Source organism: Vulpes vulpes, chromosome 8 (genome assembly GCF_048418805.1).
Source record: "Vulpes vulpes isolate BD-2025 chromosome 8, VulVul3, whole genome shotgun sequence".
In the NCBI taxonomy this organism is placed as follows: Eukaryota; Metazoa; Chordata; class Mammalia; order Carnivora; family Canidae; genus Vulpes; species Vulpes vulpes.
The window spans coordinates 2,363,973-2,381,138 of record NC_132787.1 but is presented as its reverse complement, the minus strand read 5'-3'; the positions used below and the strand labels follow the sequence as shown (position 1 = coordinate 2,381,138).

General features: G+C 46.1%; 1 protein-coding gene across 1 annotated transcript; it reads right to left on the bottom strand.

Moving 5' to 3' along the window:
- Positions 1–4,278: 4,278 nt before the first annotated feature.
- On the bottom strand, positions 4,279–10,073 carry LOC112921260 (keratin, type II cytoskeletal 3-like). The gene is made up of 9 exons (XM_072767880.1): positions 9,822–10,073; positions 9,490–9,704; positions 8,298–8,358; positions 7,680–7,775; positions 7,018–7,170; positions 6,545–6,670; positions 5,651–5,871; positions 4,883–4,917; positions 4,279–4,544 (listed from the first exon to the last, which is right to left on the bottom strand). Exons 1-9 carry the CDS (start codon positions 10,071–10,073, stop codon positions 4,279–4,281), a joined length of 1,425 nt encoding a protein of 474 aa, XP_072623981.1.
- Positions 10,074–17,166: the final 7,093 nt, after the last annotated feature.

Sequence of the window (17,166 nt, the reverse complement as noted above, 5' to 3'; positions counted from 1 at the left end):
GTTTTGTGGGACGATGAAAGTGTTCTATACCCTGGCTGTGGTGGTGGCTTCATGAATCTATACATGCATAACTGTGTTAAAATTTATAGAATAGTTCACCCTAAAAGGTCCATTTTAATGGGTTATCATGAAATGTAAAGTCAAAGGAAAGAGGAACATGTTGAACAATATCACAGCAGAAGGGTAGAGGTGGGGGGCCACTAACTTAGTAGGACACTAAATCCACAAGACCACTGACCAAGTTTCTTCAACAAATAAATTACAAGGAATAAAAAAGAGGGCTATGAACTAATTGTGATGCATGAACATTATTTGAATGTTGAACCCTGATCCAAATAGGTGATTTTACTGAAAACATTCACAAGACATTATAGGAAATGTGAACCCAGACTTGATTTTTTTTAAATTTTTAATTTGAATATAGTTGACACACTGGACTGGACTTTTTTATCATATTAAAGAATTAATGTTTATCCTGTTAAGGGTGATAACATTAATGTAGTTATATTGTTTAAAGAGTCCTTATCTTTTAGAGAAACTTTAAAAATATGTATGAATAAAATGGTATTCTGTTTGGGACCTGCTTCAACATAATCTGGAGGGGTAAAAGGAGTGAGGAGACTAGAAATGAAACAGAATGATGAGTTAATTGTTGAGCTAGGTGATGGATACAGAAGCAAGCATTCATTGCATTATTCTATTTTTACATTTATTGGAAACTTTCTATAATTAAAAGATTTATCAAAAGCTACTTCCCTTAAGATTAAATATAACACCTTTCCCTTCTATTAAAAATAAGTCATTTTTCCTTTACAGCAGTTTCTCTTTCTAGTACACCCACGCAAGGACAGCTTTGCATATAGCTCACATTCACAACTGGCCTGAGCATGGTTGGAGTAATAAATTGGATGGCATGATGGGCAATCCAAAAATAATTTGACAGGTTAGAGCTTGTGCCAAATCTAACAAGAAAGATTTAACAGAGATTAATGTAAAATAAAACCCTACAGATGTATTCAAGCAAAGCAGCTGTGTGGTTCAGCACCGGGAGACGGTTTCCTAATGGCTTGTATAAAACGGCAGCAGCTCAGGATGAGTCAGCGGCAGGAAGGAGCTGCCAAGCTCACCTACAAGGTTGGAGGGTACACAACAAGAAACCCCATGACCACCCTTTTCCTGGGCTAGTCTAGTCGGGCCACGTCTGGAAGTTTGGGTTGGGTTCCAGATGTCCAGATGATGCGATGTCTATGGGAAAGCACCCAGGATGCAGGGGGCGCCCCAAAGCAGAGGAGGAAATGGAGGTATTCCACTTGGAGAAGAAATCCAAGGAAGGGAAAAAACATCCTCAAACATTTGTAGATTGTCATGCACAAGAGGACTCAGAATTGTTCCCGATGGTCACAGAGGGAAAAAAAAATACTTGGACCCATGAGCGGAATTTACAAGGTAAATGAAGGAGGGGTTAGCTTCCATGGGAGAGAGTGGGCTGCTGACTGCAGAAAGGTGTTTTAGAGAAGACTTCAATATCTAAATGGGGATTCTTTTTCAGGGCCCCTGACGTCATTTCTAGCCTTGAGAGTCTGATTCTTTAGAAATTAATTAACAAAAGTAATCCTTGAAATAATGGTGGGGAAAAAAAGCAATAATAATGGTGATAGCTCCCATTTATTGAGTACCTTTCTTTTTCTAGGAATTGTGCTGAGCTCTGGCATGCCTTGTATTATTTAATCAGTCCATCAGTCAACAAGTAAATGTTTTTTAGTATTATCTAACTTACAAACAATATATGACATAGTTCCTCTCTTTAAAGAGCTTATAATCTACTTGCTAATAAAAATTTGCATACCTGTTGCACAATATGTGAGTATTTTCATTTTATAGAATACTTTCACGTACATTGTTTCATGTATGCTTTGAAACATCCCTGAGAGGCAGAGGTTATTTTTATTACCATAATACTAACAGCTAAGATTTTAAATCACTCTCTTCCTCTGTGAGTGCCCAGTTTCCAATGTGCTCATCATAAGCCTAGCTCCAATCGAGAGAAGACCGTCTTCTCAATTTTCTTTATTTGTATTTCCATGCCAATAATAAGGGAGTTAAATTAAAAATAATAATCCAGGGATCCCTGGGTGGCGCAGTGGTTTAGCGCCTGCCTTTGGCCCAGGGCGCGATCCTGGAGACCCGGGATCGAATCCCATGTCGGGCTCCCGGTGCATGGAGCCTGCTTCTCCCTCTGCCTATGTCTCTGCCTCTCTCTCTCTCTTTCTGTGTGACTATAATAAATAAATTTAAAAAAATAATAATAATAATAATAATCCAGGGGCACCTGCATGGCTCAGTCAGTTAAGTGTACAACTCTTGATATCAGCTCAGGTCATCCCAAGGTCATGGGATCAAGTCTCGAGATGGGCTCAGCAATAAGCATGGAGTCTGCTTGAGATTCTCTTTCTCCCTCTGTCTCTGCCCTTCTTCCCCCCTCTCACTCCCACTCTCTCTCATAATCATCATCATCAATGTGTTTAAAAAGGAAGCAAGTATTCTAATCATCCAATGAAAAATATTCCCCAGCAACTGAGACAAAAAAGTAAACATGAAAAATTATGTAAGTTTTATTATCCATAAAGATTTTGAGAGCACCTGGGTGGCTCAGTCAATTGGGTGCCTGCCTTCGACTCAGGTCATGATCCTGAGGGTCCTGGCATCAAGCCCCATGTCAGGTTCCCTGCTCGGTGGGGGAGACTGCTTCTCCCTCTGCTCTTCCCCCTGCTTGTGCTTGTGCTCTCACTCTCTCTCTCTCTTTCAAATAAATTAAATATTTTTTTAAAAAATAAAAAGGAAAGACCTTGAGACTTTTTTGTTGTTGTTCTTGGTTTTAAAGGTAATAAAACAAAATAGACAAGTCTGGGTCTTTTTTAAAGTTGAGCTTTGAAACAAATGTTTACTTGATCTTAAGCAGAAAATCTGTGAGCATATGCAGTAGTCGGAACTAAAGGTGGGACTGAGAAGTCAAGTTTGGAGTGAGTGATGACAAGTGTCAGCCTCTTAAAATAGAAGAGTCCCCCAGGTATCTGGACCAGATTTCAGAACCAAGGACAGAGCAGGGATCTGCATAAAGTAAGCCTCTGCCTTCAAAGACCATAGATCACCCCCCAAATCTACCACAAAGAAAAAAAAAAAAAAAACAGAACCACACATGTGGTTACAGGTATGGACTCTAGGGCCCAACTACTCGTGTTCAAACCCCGGCTGTACCACTTGATAACTGCAACCGTTGGCATAGTGTGATCTTTATGTCTCTGTGGTCCTTTTTCTCATCTGCAAAGTGAGGCTATCGTGCCTACCTCATAGGATCATCATGAAGATTAGATTATTTATGTGTGAAGTTCTCAAAACAATGTCTGAGTGGGTGAAAATTATTAAATAAAACTTGGTTTCATTTATTGATTTTCCAGAGCCTTGAGATCTCAGGATGTGAGAAGGAAAGAGAAGCAGAATCCTGCAGAGTCTTGCTGGGAAAAGGGGCAAATGCCCCCGAGCCATGAGGAATGAGGATATAGGGGGAGCTTCTGACCATGTTCTCCCACCACTGTGGTCCAAAACCCCCAAGGGAGGAGATAAAGAAAGGCTGCCCCCTGAGGTGACCCAGGCTGGGCAGTGCAATTACTTGGCTATCACTGAGCCATTTGGAATTCTTGGCAAGGATGACTGATGCCAGCATGAGAAGTGTTCCAGCCCCAGGCTGTGGCTTGCCCAGATATAGATACAGAAAGAGTGAAGCACAGCATGGCAGTTGGGCAAATTGTGAAGTCTGGCCCAGTTGGCTTAACCCCAAAAACTCCCTCAGCACCCTCATTCTCTCCTCATCTCTCACTCACTCCATGCACAGCTGCTAACGTAACTTCCTGCAGGCCACATTTTGAGTGTGCTGCCCTCTGATTCAGCAAACATCATGAGTTCCTATTATTCTGCAAAACTCAGAGTCAAATAGTCAAATCCATCATCACATACTGCAGTTTAATGAAGAAAAAGAAACAGAGAGCCGAGAGGAGGCAAGGCAAAGTTTATATACAAGGGGACAGTAGGTAGTAGTGGAATGTGTGATGGGCTCAGGGACAAACTCCTAACTTGACAATGTCTACCTGGGCCCCTTCTTGGTTTTGAGCCTCCAAGCGGATGACGGTATAGTATCTCCAACCCTGGGGAGAGAGGAGTGATTGTAGAGAGATGTGGCTAAAGGCAGGGGAAATTTTTATAGTCGTGCATCAGGGCCCAGTCTCAGTATTTGATGCAGGCACGCTGGTCACTGCTGGCGGCGATCTGCACAATCTTAGCCAAGGAGGAGGAAGAGCTGCCCAGTCTGGGACTCGGATCCATGGAGGTGCTTGTGCTTCTGGACTGGATGCCTTTCCTCCCGTTGGTGGACTCACTGTCTCCTCGGATGCCCTGGCCACCTCTGTTGCCCCGGATGCCATTGCTGCTTCTGCTGCTGCTGCTGCCCCCAGGACTAATGTTCTTGCTGCTGGATGTGTGGTTGACCACAACTGCAATGAGAATGGGCTGCTCAGTGTCCCCCGTCTGTCTAAATGCCCATTGCATGCATTCCTGTCTGAAGAATGAGTGGCAGAGAAAATCAAAAAAAGAGAAGGAGAAACCCCCTTCTCATGGGAGGGAGTTCTTTGTCTGAAGGCAAATCCAGGACATACACTCCACAGGACATTAGATAAGTCCTATGCAAATCTGGCTTCCCTTTCGCCCCCCCCCCCTTTCTTTTACCCTGGCAGTCAGGCTGTAGAAAAAAACAATTTGTGGGTAGAGGAGCTGAAGGGAAGCCATGAGAAATCATCTCACACAATGGAAATGGAGTGCTTGTGATACTCACAGATGCACACTGGGCTCTGACACTCCCCAGACATCCTGTGTAGGAAAACAAAATAAATATCATGGAAACCTCATGGTGGTTCCTCTTAGCATCTCTGTTCAGAATTATCCCCTGGGATGTCAGAGTACAGTAATATGAGCTGCAGCATCAGGGACTGAAGTTACCCATGAGAAGGGCTTCCCTGGGATGCTAGGATGGGGATGCAGAGAAGCAGAGAGATAATGTATCTCTGGATACTTGATTCTGCTATCGCCTTGGCCTGGGTTCCCCTCACTGGAAACCCTGGAATAATATACTCATCAGTTTATTGAAAAGAGTAAATTAAACCATAAAGAATATCTGGCACAGTGCCTGGCCTATACCAAAAGCGATGCAACTCTTTTCTGTGCCAGAGATGGAGAGGCAAAGAAGAGTCACCGATGCAGAGGGAAGTGGAAACCAGTTTGGACAATAGGAGGAGCAAGCTACTAGGACCCACTGGTATTCATCTGTATCCTCCATCATATCAGGATTGGCTGACAATGGCCAATTGTCATTGGGGTGCACTACCTGCCTGTTGGGAAGCTCTAAGATTTCAGCTCTAGCAGATAAAGTTGGTGTCCCTGAGCCCAAAGGGGAGAGTGCTAGGTAGTACCATTCTGTTAATCAAGCATTTGTTGAGAGCCTCTTTGTCCCCTGCCACTGTGTCTAACCAAGGACCATACGTACAATCCTTTGAAACTTGATTCTCAAATTGTCCTGCTTGCCTTGACCAGAGCCCCTACCCACCTGCACTCCTCGCCATCTAACATCTTCTGGTAGGTGGCAATCTCCACATCTAATGTCAACTTGATGTTCATCAGCTCCTGATAGTCACGCAGGAGATAGGCCAAGTTCTTCTGGGCTTGCTTCAGGGCTTTCTTGAGCTCTGCCAACTTGGCCTGGGCACCTTTGAGGGTCTGTTCACCCTGTTGCTCAGTGTCAACAATTGTTTCCTGCAAGTTGGTATTCTGAAGTGGGAGAAGAAAGAAGGATCGAATCTCTAAAATTACCTGGGCACATGGCAGGTGAGCATAGGTCCATCTGTCTCCTTAATGAAAACTTCTAACCTATGTGCTTCATAGTATAGCTACACTATTCTAGGAAATTCCAATGGTCACTTGAATCTTTGCCCAGAGATATTGATCACCTGCTTCCCGACCTCTTTTTTTAAGATTTTTATTTATTTATTCATGAGAGACACAGAGAGAGAGAGACAGAGGCAGAGGGAGAAGCAGGCTCCATGCAGGGAGCCCGACGTGGGACTCGATCCTGGGTTTCCAGGATCCGGCCCTGGGCTGACGGCGGTGCTAAACCACTGTGCCACCCAGGCTGCCTGCTTCCGGACCTCTTAAAAAAGATTAACTCATGGTATGAGACCCCAAAAACCACATATTTCATGGAGTCTTGGGGCCACAACCAATGACATGAGGGAAGACCATTCTATCTTGAAGATGATGGGTGGGAGTAAAGGTAACATACAGAAGCCATCACTCTGTATAGTATTACCTGGGGAGTTCCATTGTAGGTTCCAATGGCGACCAGAAAGACTTTCCAGCATGCTAGGTTCAGGTGCCCCACTGGCACTTCAGAGCACCACTGTCATCAGAGTCACAATCTCAGGCTTTGGGGAGCCATACCTACCTGCTTCTTGATGCTCTCGATCTTGGCCTGCAGCCTCTGGACCATCCTGTTGAGCTCTGCAATCTCATTCTTGGTGCTCCTCAGGTCATCACCATACCTGCTGGCTGTAGTCTGCAGCTCCCCAAGCTGGTGGGTAAGAAGCAGACAGGGAGAAATTATCCCTAACCCTCGAATACATGCATTTGAAAAGGAGAATAGAAGTGCAGTCAATCCAGGAAGTCCTAATATAGCATGGAGGTCCGTCAGGCATTTGGAAAGGAAAGGATCGCTTAACTAAAAATCACAGTTGCCCTTAAACATATCAGGCAGTGGAATGAAAAACATTGCAAGTTATAGGTATTTGTGAAAGATAATTCAGTGGGTTCCCGCTGAACAAAATGTGCATTATCTGGGATGGTGCCAGGAGGGGCTAGCGGTGAAGGGGCCCTGGAAAAAGCTTGTGAGTCTAGAAAGATCCAGGGAGCCCTATTTACCTTGACCTGGTATAGCCCCTCAGCCTCAGCCTTGCTCCTCTGGGTGATCTCCTCATACTGGGCCTTGACCTCGGTGATGATGCTGTCCAGGTCCAGATGCCGGTTGTTGTCCATGGACAAGATGACAGACATATCACTGGACTCCGACAGGGCCTGGTTGTACTCCTGCACACACACAGGGACACACCATTGGGCAGTGTCAGCACCTCTCTAGGATGCCCTAAACCTCCCAAGCACTGGCTCAGGAAAGTTGTGGGGTCTAGAAAACCAAGTCTTACTGTAGGGAAAGGAAGAGGACAAGACAGTGATCCAGAAACCAGGCAGCAAAAAAATTCCCAGCAGGCAGTGAGGGATTGTCCTTAACTCTCCTTTTACAGATTTCCCTTGGGATTCTATGCACATGGAAATTCTAAAGGCATGAACTGCAGATTCTGAAAACCTGGGGCCATGGGAAGGAGAAGAGAGAGAGAGCATAAGCAATATAAGTTAAGGAGGTGTAAAATCGAAGAAATGAAGAAGAAATAGGTATTAAAATGGGAAAGCTTTTACAGATGTTTGCTGCCAAATAGATTTCACAAAAGAGACTGAACCCCCAGAATCAAGCAAGTTTTGATACCCCACATCACGGCTTCCACCCTAGAGGAAAATATAAAGGTCCTTACAGCTTCAAAGAGGGTTCTCAGAAAGTTTACTTCACTGATCAGACTTTCCATTTTTATTTCCAAGTCTACTTTGGTCGCGTAGGAAGTATCCACATCCTGAAAGTAAAAAACAGAGAATCCACCTTCTTAGCTTCAGTATTTTTCTCATTAGACACCATTGCATTTAATAATAACATTGATATCATGTTTACATAGTCGAGGGAGCAAAAATCACCTAGAGCAGAATTTATGCACGCAGTAGGAAGTTTTGATAATTGAATTCACTTGTTAGAAAAGGTCATTATTATCCGTTTTTGCAGCTTGAATAATTATGATGGTCGTTATTAATAGTTGGCAATAAACTATAAATAAACTGTAAAGACTGGCTCCAAGCAGTTTTGCAACTGTTGAGCCAAACACACTGGAGAAATGTCTTAACTACAGGGAAAACAAAAGATAGAAAACCCTTCGGGCATAGGCCCCAGTGCCAGGCTGGCACTGTCCCGGGTTCTGGCCATCCTTCCTGCTCCAGGCAAAGTGTTATCCAGTCTCACATCCCTGGAAAGATGCTACCTTTCCCCCTTTCCCTTGTGCCGTCTCCTTCCTGTGCTGGCTTGTTCTCCCCCCTGGCCTGCTCACCTTCTTCAGGACCATGAAGTCATTCTCAGCCTCTGAGTGCTTGTTAAGCTCATCCTCATACCTACGAAAAAGGAAAGAGGTCATGCCTGAGGGTGGCTGAGCCAAAGGTACGGGCACGTGTGCCCAGGGAAAGGAGGTGGTACGTAACCTGGGGCAGAGCTGCAGGTGACTGTTCCCTGGATACGATCAGGGATAAAGCTGGTTGAGTGGCATGCTTTATTCCCATGGTGGGGCCTTTAAAAGCACACCGGCACCCCATTTCCGACACTCCAGGATATTGGAAATAGGAGATAAAAGATGTGGAGCATCTGCCTTCGGCTCAGGGCATGATCCTCGGTCAGGGGATTGAGTCCTGCATCAGGCTACCCCGGGGAGCCCTGCTTCTCCCTCTGCCTGTGTCTCTGTCTCTCTCTGTCTCTCTCTCTCTCTCTCTGTCTCTCATGAATAAATAAATAAAATCTTTAAATAAATAAATAAATAAATAAATAAATAAATAAATAAATAAATAAATAAAATCTTTATCTTAAAAAAAAAGGAGATAAGAGATGTGATGGAATTGGCTCATAACTCCTGGTATCCTTGGGCAGCACACAGGTCTCTGGATTCTCCACTGCAGGGAATCAGTCCGGTCCTCATGAGCAAAACCTGTGCTCACTCCCAAGGCTCCTCCCACCTATACCCGAAGGTCCCAGCTGTTCCCTTCTCCATCTGTGTCCTACCTCCCCTTGAATCTCCCTCATCACCCAGCCCAAACACATTGTCTAACTGGCAATATTCTGGCATCACCTGAGGCTCTGTAAAAGCTACCAATGCCTGGCTCCCATGCCCAGAAATTCTCATGCAATGAGTCATGAGTGCAACCTGGACATTCAGAATTCATAAAGCCCCCAAAGTGATTCTGGTAAGCAGCAAAGTATGAGACCCATTGTTGTTAAATGCCAAAGTGCCTCATATCTGCCCCTGTTGGAAGAGGGCCCCCGAGATGCCCACGCTGTCACAGATCTTATTCTCCTTGGCACCAACAAGGAGAGCAGATCCTCCTTTCATCGGACCCATAACCTGACACCCCATCCTGTGTCATCCTTGAGGACGTGCACCAACAATTTCCCAGCTGGAAAGCCTCCACACCTCCTGACCTCCCCCACGACCACCTAGACCCAGTGGCTGTTTCCACAGCACCTCCATCACTCACTTCCTCTTGTACTCCTCCGCAAGCACCTGCATCATGCTGAGCTCTTCATCCAGCTGACCCCGCTCACTCAGCAGCCTGTCCAGGTGGGCCTGGAGGCAGCTGATATAGGACTCAAAGAAGGGCTGCAGGTTGTTGGCCCTGGAGGTGGCTGACTGCTCCTGGAGGAGGCACCACTTGGCCTCCAGCACCTTGTTCTGCTGCTCCAGGAACCGTACCTGTGGTCAATCAGGGGGCAGGGGTCATGGCCTACCCAGCCTCTGGCTCATGAGCAGACACATTGCCCCAACCTAGGCCTCATGTTCCCAGGCCCCATCCTCACCAGGGGCCCTCACCTTGTCGATGAAGGAGGCAAACTTGTCATTGAGAGTCTTGAGCTGCTCCTTCTCTTGGGTCTTCACCTCCCTGATCTGTGGGTCGATCCCCATGTTCAGGGGCTGAAGGAGGCTCTGGTTGATGGCCACCTCCTGGATGCTGAGGGGAAAGCCCCCTGAACCTCCAAAGCCCTGAGCTCCACCGGGAATGCCTCCAAAACCACCACGTCTCCCTCCACTGCTAAAGTAGCCTCCTCCAGAGCCACCTCTCATGCTCCTTCCTCCAACCCCACACAGGCTCCCTCCAAGGGCACCCGAGCAACTCCAGGCTGAGCTCCCAGTCTGGGTGGCACCTCTGGCCACACTGAGCTTGCTCCCCACGACGCTGTGCAGGCTCTGGCTGCCGAAGGCACCCCCTACCATGGCACAGGCTGTGGAGGCACTGCGTCCCCCAGAGCACGAGGCTGACTGGGACCTGCCTGGGCTGATACAGCTCTGCCCAGACACCACAACAGCAGAGCAGCCCCTAGAACCTTTGGTGGCCTGGGACAGCCTGCTGGACTGCTGGCTCATCATTTTCTCTGGCCACAGAAAGATGTCCTGGTCGAAGCCTCTGAGGAAAGGGTATCTTCTGACATAGGCAGAGAAGTGGCCTCTTTTATAGGTCCCAGTGAACTGGCTCATTAATTGGATGATTTCCAGGGTTTCATTCTATGGCTACAACTAATCTCCATACCAATTTCCTTTGCTGTAATCCCAGAGTCTCCATTTCAAGTCTTTCCTGTAATTAGCCTCTTGTAGACTTTGTGCACTACCGAACCGGGGCCCTCCCTTAATGAATGAGCTTGGTTCCTGCCAGGCATAGCCCAGTCCCAGGGCCTCAGGCACCGGCCTCTCAGGAGGCAGCTGGTTCTATTAGGTGACTCTGTGGCTTTTTCATTCCCCCAAAACCCTGGGCGTCCACTGGTGTCACTATGCTGTCTGCCTCCCAGAACCAACGAGGCTGGCACAGACTCCTGTATTTGGGAGAGACAGAATGGAAAATGGGCTCCCTCCTAACTGGAGCACCTCCAAGTCTCACAGTGTGTACCCATGGAACTCACCAGAGAGCCTCTGCTGGCTTGTCCCAAGCTCTGAGACACAAGGAGCCCCTCTCCTATCCCAGTCACAGGGGGGTAGATGTCAGGCCAGATGTTCCAGACTGACTCAGAGGCCTGAGTGAATGGACTAGATACTAGAGACATTTATCTGAGCATTGTTCACCATTGGGGTGACCAAGAGAGCTCTAGTGCCCCATCTCCCTGTTTCCTGCATGGTTTTATTGCTCCTGTTCAACTCACTGCCTTGGGGTCCCCTACATCCTCTATTTCACTCCCATACCACGTCTCTTCCCCTTTTAAATATGCCTCCTCAGTCCCCTTTTCCAGGAAGCCTCCCCCTTTCAGTCTCCTGTGGGTCCTACTGCCTGAATTCCCTTCCTTCCTCTTCCCTGCATGAAGGCTGCAGCCCAGTCCCTTGGACAATAGGCGTCATGAGGGCCAGGTCTTATCTGTCTGCTCCAACAATGCCCCCATCACCTAGCACAGACCCTGGCCTATGGTGGGCTCATAAGTTTTGTAGGATGAATGGTTGCCCAACTTGTCCTAGTTCTGGTATTGCCCTTCTATGCCGGTCCCTGTGTGTGTGTGTCCCACCTCCATTATCACACCGGACAAGAAAGGCTTGTCCCCTAGGACAATTCCTCCCACCCAGACTGTCTCTTATCCCAAGCTTAGGACAGAGCCCTGTACCTACGAGCTCAGGATAATGTTTTAAGGCACAGACCGATAAATTAGCAGCATTTGTGTGGATGACTTCCCTCTTTGCTATAAATGCTACCGGTGTATCAAGCCCATTTTAAGTGTACAGGAAACACAATGAGAAAGCCCATGGGTAGGAGAAGGGACTCAACTGATGAGAAGGCCTTGAACCTCCCTTGAACTCCCACAGTCTCTTACCCCTCGTAAGCGCCCTCACATCCCACTTAGATGCTTGTCGTGGCAGCCTGACTCCTTCGAGGGCCTGGGAGAGAGGTTGCATTGTCCTCAATATAAATAAACAGAAGAGAGATGGTTTCATTAAGAACTCCACACTTGTGGTAATAGCAACAGCCATCCTAGCTACAAGGAGAGATGAGTTTCTAGTGAACAAGGGCCAAGGAAAAGGACACACTACAGTGGGAGATGTGGAAGGCCTTCCCAGCAGAAAGGTTAGGAGAGCTGGAGCACTCCGGGCTGCTGTGGCATCTCCTCTGGAGGGAAAGGATGTCCTGATTGCGTGTCAGGCACAAGTCCACTACCATCTGACCCTGGGTGAGGGACTTGAGTACATTCTAGTTACATGTGATGGAAGGAAGGGAGAAAAGAAGGAAAGGTGGGAAGGAGGGAGGGAAGGAGAAAGGGAAGGAAAGAGGGAGGCAAGCCCAGGTGTACTAGAGTTTACAGAGCTCTTCCAGAGCTTACACTGGGCTTGAAACACACATTTATTCGCACCTGAGAATCTGCATGGACCTAACACCATGCCTTGCCTCTGTAGACAGCACCATGAGAATACCTCATGGGATGTCAAGTCAGTTCTCAAAGATTTGTGGGAAACATGCTCATTGCAAGGCACCCAGGACAGCATGAGAGCTAAAGTTTAAGAAAAAGCAGGTCTATTCCGGCATTTATTGAGCATCTATTAGGTGATAGTACAAGGAGCTCAGAGGAAGGAGATGTGGTCTATACACCTATGTGCTCTATATACCTGTCAACACTCTCACTCAGAACACGAGACAAGCAGGGACAGAGCCAGTATTAGCCACATGTGTACTGCAGTTACAGGAGGGGGCGGAAATGGGAACTGTGGCAGGAAGTTAGCCATGGAAGGCTTCCCAGAGGGAGCATCAGGAGCCAAATTGATGAAGAAAGCAGGCAGTACCACATGTTGTGATGAAGAGACTTGCAGGAACCAGGCTGTGCAGCAAACATTATAGCTTTGTTCAAAACAGGGTGGTCCGAAGCTACTGAAGGCAACAGAGGGAGCATGTTGTATACACAGATGCAGGGGCGTGTGCCAGCCTGACCCATTGTGTGGGAAGAAATTATGCTGGTCATGGAAACCTGGCACACTGTGGTGGGTCATGGAACTGGATGTGGTTCACTTCTCCCCCAGAGACTCACCGGAGCCTCTAGTCTCTCCTTGCTCCCTTCCACCCCTACATTGCTGCCAACATGACGTTATGCAAACACCACTTTCAACATGTCACTCTCCCATCCAGAAAATGACTAGGCTTCCTGTTATAGAAGAATGAGCTTCTCTCCTGACCTCCAATGCCCTTCCACATCTGCCCCCTGCTCCTCGCTCCCTCGCCAGCGTCCCACTTTAATATTAAAGCCTTACCACTCCCTCCGAGCCAATTTCTTGCTATTGTTTGGTAGGAGGTTGGGCCAAACCACTTCTGAGGTTTTTCCTACCCTTCGAGTTCTGGGATCCCATGATGCTCCCTGACTTTCCTTCACCATCATCCTTGGAGAGTTCTGCCTCTGAGAGTGCGACCCACCCCATATCCCTGCCTGAGGATTGCCTAATCTTCCCAATTACACTCATCTTCTTCCTCCTCCACCTCGGCCACCCACTCAGGGCCATGCCCTGGATCATCACAAGGAACAATTCCCTCTTCGAAGCTTAAACCCCAAATCCCCACTCTCTGGCCATAACCTTTCATCCTTCAGCTTATTTTTGCCTACCTCTCACCACACCTGCTCTTCAGTCTTTTAAAGACTCCCGTTGTCTTCATCCCTTCATTTTCTCCTAGTCTGTTAGTGCTCTCATGGCCTCTTTTCCTGTTCTTCCCAACCTAAGTATTACTCATTCATCCAACAAATACTTCTTGAGCATCTATTTTGTGCCAGCCATTGACCCGGTGGTAGGAAGTGGCGAACAAAATTAATGCTGTCCCATCCCTCATGGGAAGAGTCTAGTGACCATCTGTCTGAACAACCTTCTCACCAGCATCCTTGATTTCTTTATGTTGCTAATTCTTCCATCATCAGCCTAACAAAGTCCCATGTCTAGGACAAAGCTACAACCTTCCTTTCCCTTCCTATGACAAAGGCTGAGCACTACTGGGGGAATCATGTAATCTGGGGGACAACAGAGTCCTGATCTCCACTTTGGCCAGGTGCTCAATCCCTCCCTTGTCCTGTCAGCTTCTTGTCCATGCCCTTGACTTCTGTCCCAAACTTCTACTACTCTCCTCCAGCCCCTTCTCAGTCCCCATCTCCTGCCTGCAGAAGAAGATAACTTGGCTTCCTACTTCCCTGAGAAAATTCAAGTTGTCAGAAGTGATCTCCTTTGGTCATCTCTTCTGTGCCTTCACTCTTAGCTGCCTCCACACCCACCTTATTTTTCTTCCTCTTGTACAGGGCTACACGACAGCCTCCCCACCTGCCTCGTCTAGGTCTTTACTCAGTCAGTTACCCTCCTCCCCACCAGGTCCTCAATCCCTCCTCTATGCTCAAGTCTTCCCCATCCTTAAAGTCCTTCTCTTGACCCCATGACACCTTCTCACTGTTATCCTGTCTGTCTCTTCCCCCTTCTCACCTCAAGATCTCAGTTAATCCAAATTCAGTGTCTATTTCCCCATCACTGGTCAACTCCTAAACCCTTGGAATCTTTCTCTGTACATAATCCCTGTATCATGAGCACTGCACTCCTGAAAGTACATTTCTTGCTGGCTTCCTAAAAATACCTGTATGGCCTCTTTCTCCCAGATCTCCTTGCTACAGTTGAAACATGGTGTTATCGTGTTGCTACATATAAAGCATCGGTTTCAGTGTCACTTCACTAACTTTATATTAAAGTTGATATCTATATAATATAATATAATAACTATATTATAAAGATATTATTTTTAATATCTTCATTCCTTAAAGGGTTACAATCCACATAAATAGGTTCCCAGTCTTCATTCTCATGTAACTTGGCAACTCTTCTTTGCTTGTGGTGGATAAACCATGGATAGAGCCAGTGTGTCAGGATTATGGACAAAGCATTCCTTGCTGAAGAGAGCACACACCCATCCTTTGCCGGCTGAAGTGAATCTAAAGCCGTAAGAGTCCGTGGGACCCTGAGTCACTGGAGAGCAGGTGTTATTACTGTCTTATTCCAGAAAGACAGTGCCAACCCTGGAAATGGAAAGGTACAGAGGCAGGCCAGCTGCAGAGACTACAAACCAAGGAGTCAACAAGAATTAGAGATATTCTCCACCCCCCCTCCCCAGATCTCAGAGCTCAGACACAAAACCAACAAGGCTTCCATTTACATTTGTGTGGGTTGTATCCTATACAAGAGTTCCAGGTCAAGAGTAAAAAGGCCAAAATCAGACCCATACTCTGGTCACCTATCTATGTGCTATGGCATGGGCTATTAGCCAGAAATCGGCTAATAGGAGTCCAGAGTGCAGGCATCTTTCACTTTACACAAAGTGCTGTCCTCTGCCAAACCTGTGGAGTTGTATCTGCACAGAGTGGACACCTTTTTCCAATTCACAAAAAGACCAGATAGGCCAAGGAGACCTTGGAACATCAGAGTTGGGCATCATGAGTCTTGAGGCAAAAAAAAAAAAAAAAAAAAAAAATCCACTACTAGAAAACCTTTTCTTCCCTTGTATCCTACTGGTCTTTGGGTCAGTCAAACCATGTTGTAGTAAAAGTACCTGAGTTCAAATTATGACCTCCAGCTCCCAGTTACATGACTTTCATAAGTTGCTTAACATGCTACACCTTGGTTTCCATCAATAAGACAAGGATAACAATATGATCTCTTTCATAGTGTGGTTGTAAGGATTATTTTTTTTCAAGATTTTATTTATTCATGAGAGACACACACACACAGAGAGAGAGAGAGAGAGAGAGAGAGAGGCAGAGACCCAGGCAGAGGGAGAAGCAGGCTCCATGCAGGGAGCCCAACGCAGGACTCAATCCTGGGTCTCCAGGATCACACCCTGGGCTGAAGGCGGCGCTAAACCGCTGAGCCACATGGGCTTCCCTGTAAGAATTATTTTAGAACAGGTCCTAACGAATAATAGGCATTTGGTACATATTAGCTCTTAGCTAATGGTGTCCTCCTCTGTACAATAACAGAAAATCATGGCTTGCATATCAAACAAATAACCTAACTACCTCTCACCAGCGTCCTCATCAGGTGCATATCTGTGTGTTTACATGTGGTGGTAGGATTTTGGGGTTTTGGGTTTTTTTTGTTTTGTTTTGTTTTTGTTTTGTTTAGTTTTGTGGGGGTTTTTTTGTTTTTTTGGGTTTTTTGTTTGTTTGTTTGTTTGTTTTTTGTTTTGTTTTGTTTTGTTTTGTTTTTTGCTATCTGGTGTGTTAAAAAGAAAAATCACAGGCCCAAAATAGCATCATCTAGGACAAGTCAGCAAACTAAGACTTAACACCTAACTTAACTGCACTTTCGACCGTTAGCCAATCAATGTAGAATTTCCTGGTCAATACCAGGAAATTTACTGATAGACCCCCTTCCACTCCTCTTGGAAAGGTAACCTTGCCTGAACAATGCCTTCCTTACTAATAAATCCTTTCTCCTTTTTTTATGCCCTCCCCCTGCCTTTAAAATCCTTTTGTTTGGGTCATTGAGCTCCCTTCTACTTGCTAGATGGGATGCTGCCCAACTCGAATCATTTAATAAAGCCAATTAGATCTTCACATTTACTCAACTGAATTTTATTTTTTTAACAAGTGCTTTTCTGTTTCAAAAAGGCAAGCATGTGTGTGTGTGTGTGTGTGTGTGTGTGTGTGTGTGTGTGTAGGTGTGTGGTGGATGAGGCAGGGATTACAGTCAAAAAAACTCAGATGCATCAGCCATGTGCAGACAGGGAAATTGGGCAGACCCATTCAACTCTGCTAAAATTTGTACTTGGGGTGCCTTGCTGGCTCAGTTGGTTAAGTGTCAACTCTTGATTTTAGCTGAAGTCACAACCTCAGGATTGCAAGATTGAGCCCTATGTCAAGCTTCATGTTGAGCATGGGGTATGAAGCCTGACTGAGCTTCTTGTTCTCCCTTTGCACCCACCCTAAAAAAAAAAAAAATTGCACTTCATTCTAACTGAACAGTAATAATTATTCGAAGTTGAAAACAACTGTTAAAAATGCCTCAAGTCCCAGTTTTTCTTTGAATCTCCATCATGAAGGATTACTGTTGGACAGATAAGACCCTGCATCGTAATTATTTTCTCGGAGCAAAAGGTACATGAAATAAATTCATGAAATTTATGGGCTTTCAAATGTGTACTGTGTAGGCTTTGAATATGAGTAACTGCATCTTTAGT

Excerpts from the sequence above, each read along its gene's own strand:
- LOC112921260 (XM_072767880.1), bottom strand. The coding sequence starts at position 10,073 with ATGAGAGGTGGCTCTGGAGGAGGCTACTTTAGCAGTGGAGGGAGACGT. Across the intron at positions 7,776-8,297 it reads ACTTCATGGTCCTGAAGAAG|GATGTGGATACTTCCTACGC; the intron begins GTGAGCAGGCCA and ends TTTTACTTTCAG. Across the intron at positions 6,671-7,017 it reads AGGGGCTATACCAGGTCAAG|CTTGGGGAGCTGCAGACTAC; the intron begins GTAAATAGGGCT and ends CTTACCCACCAG.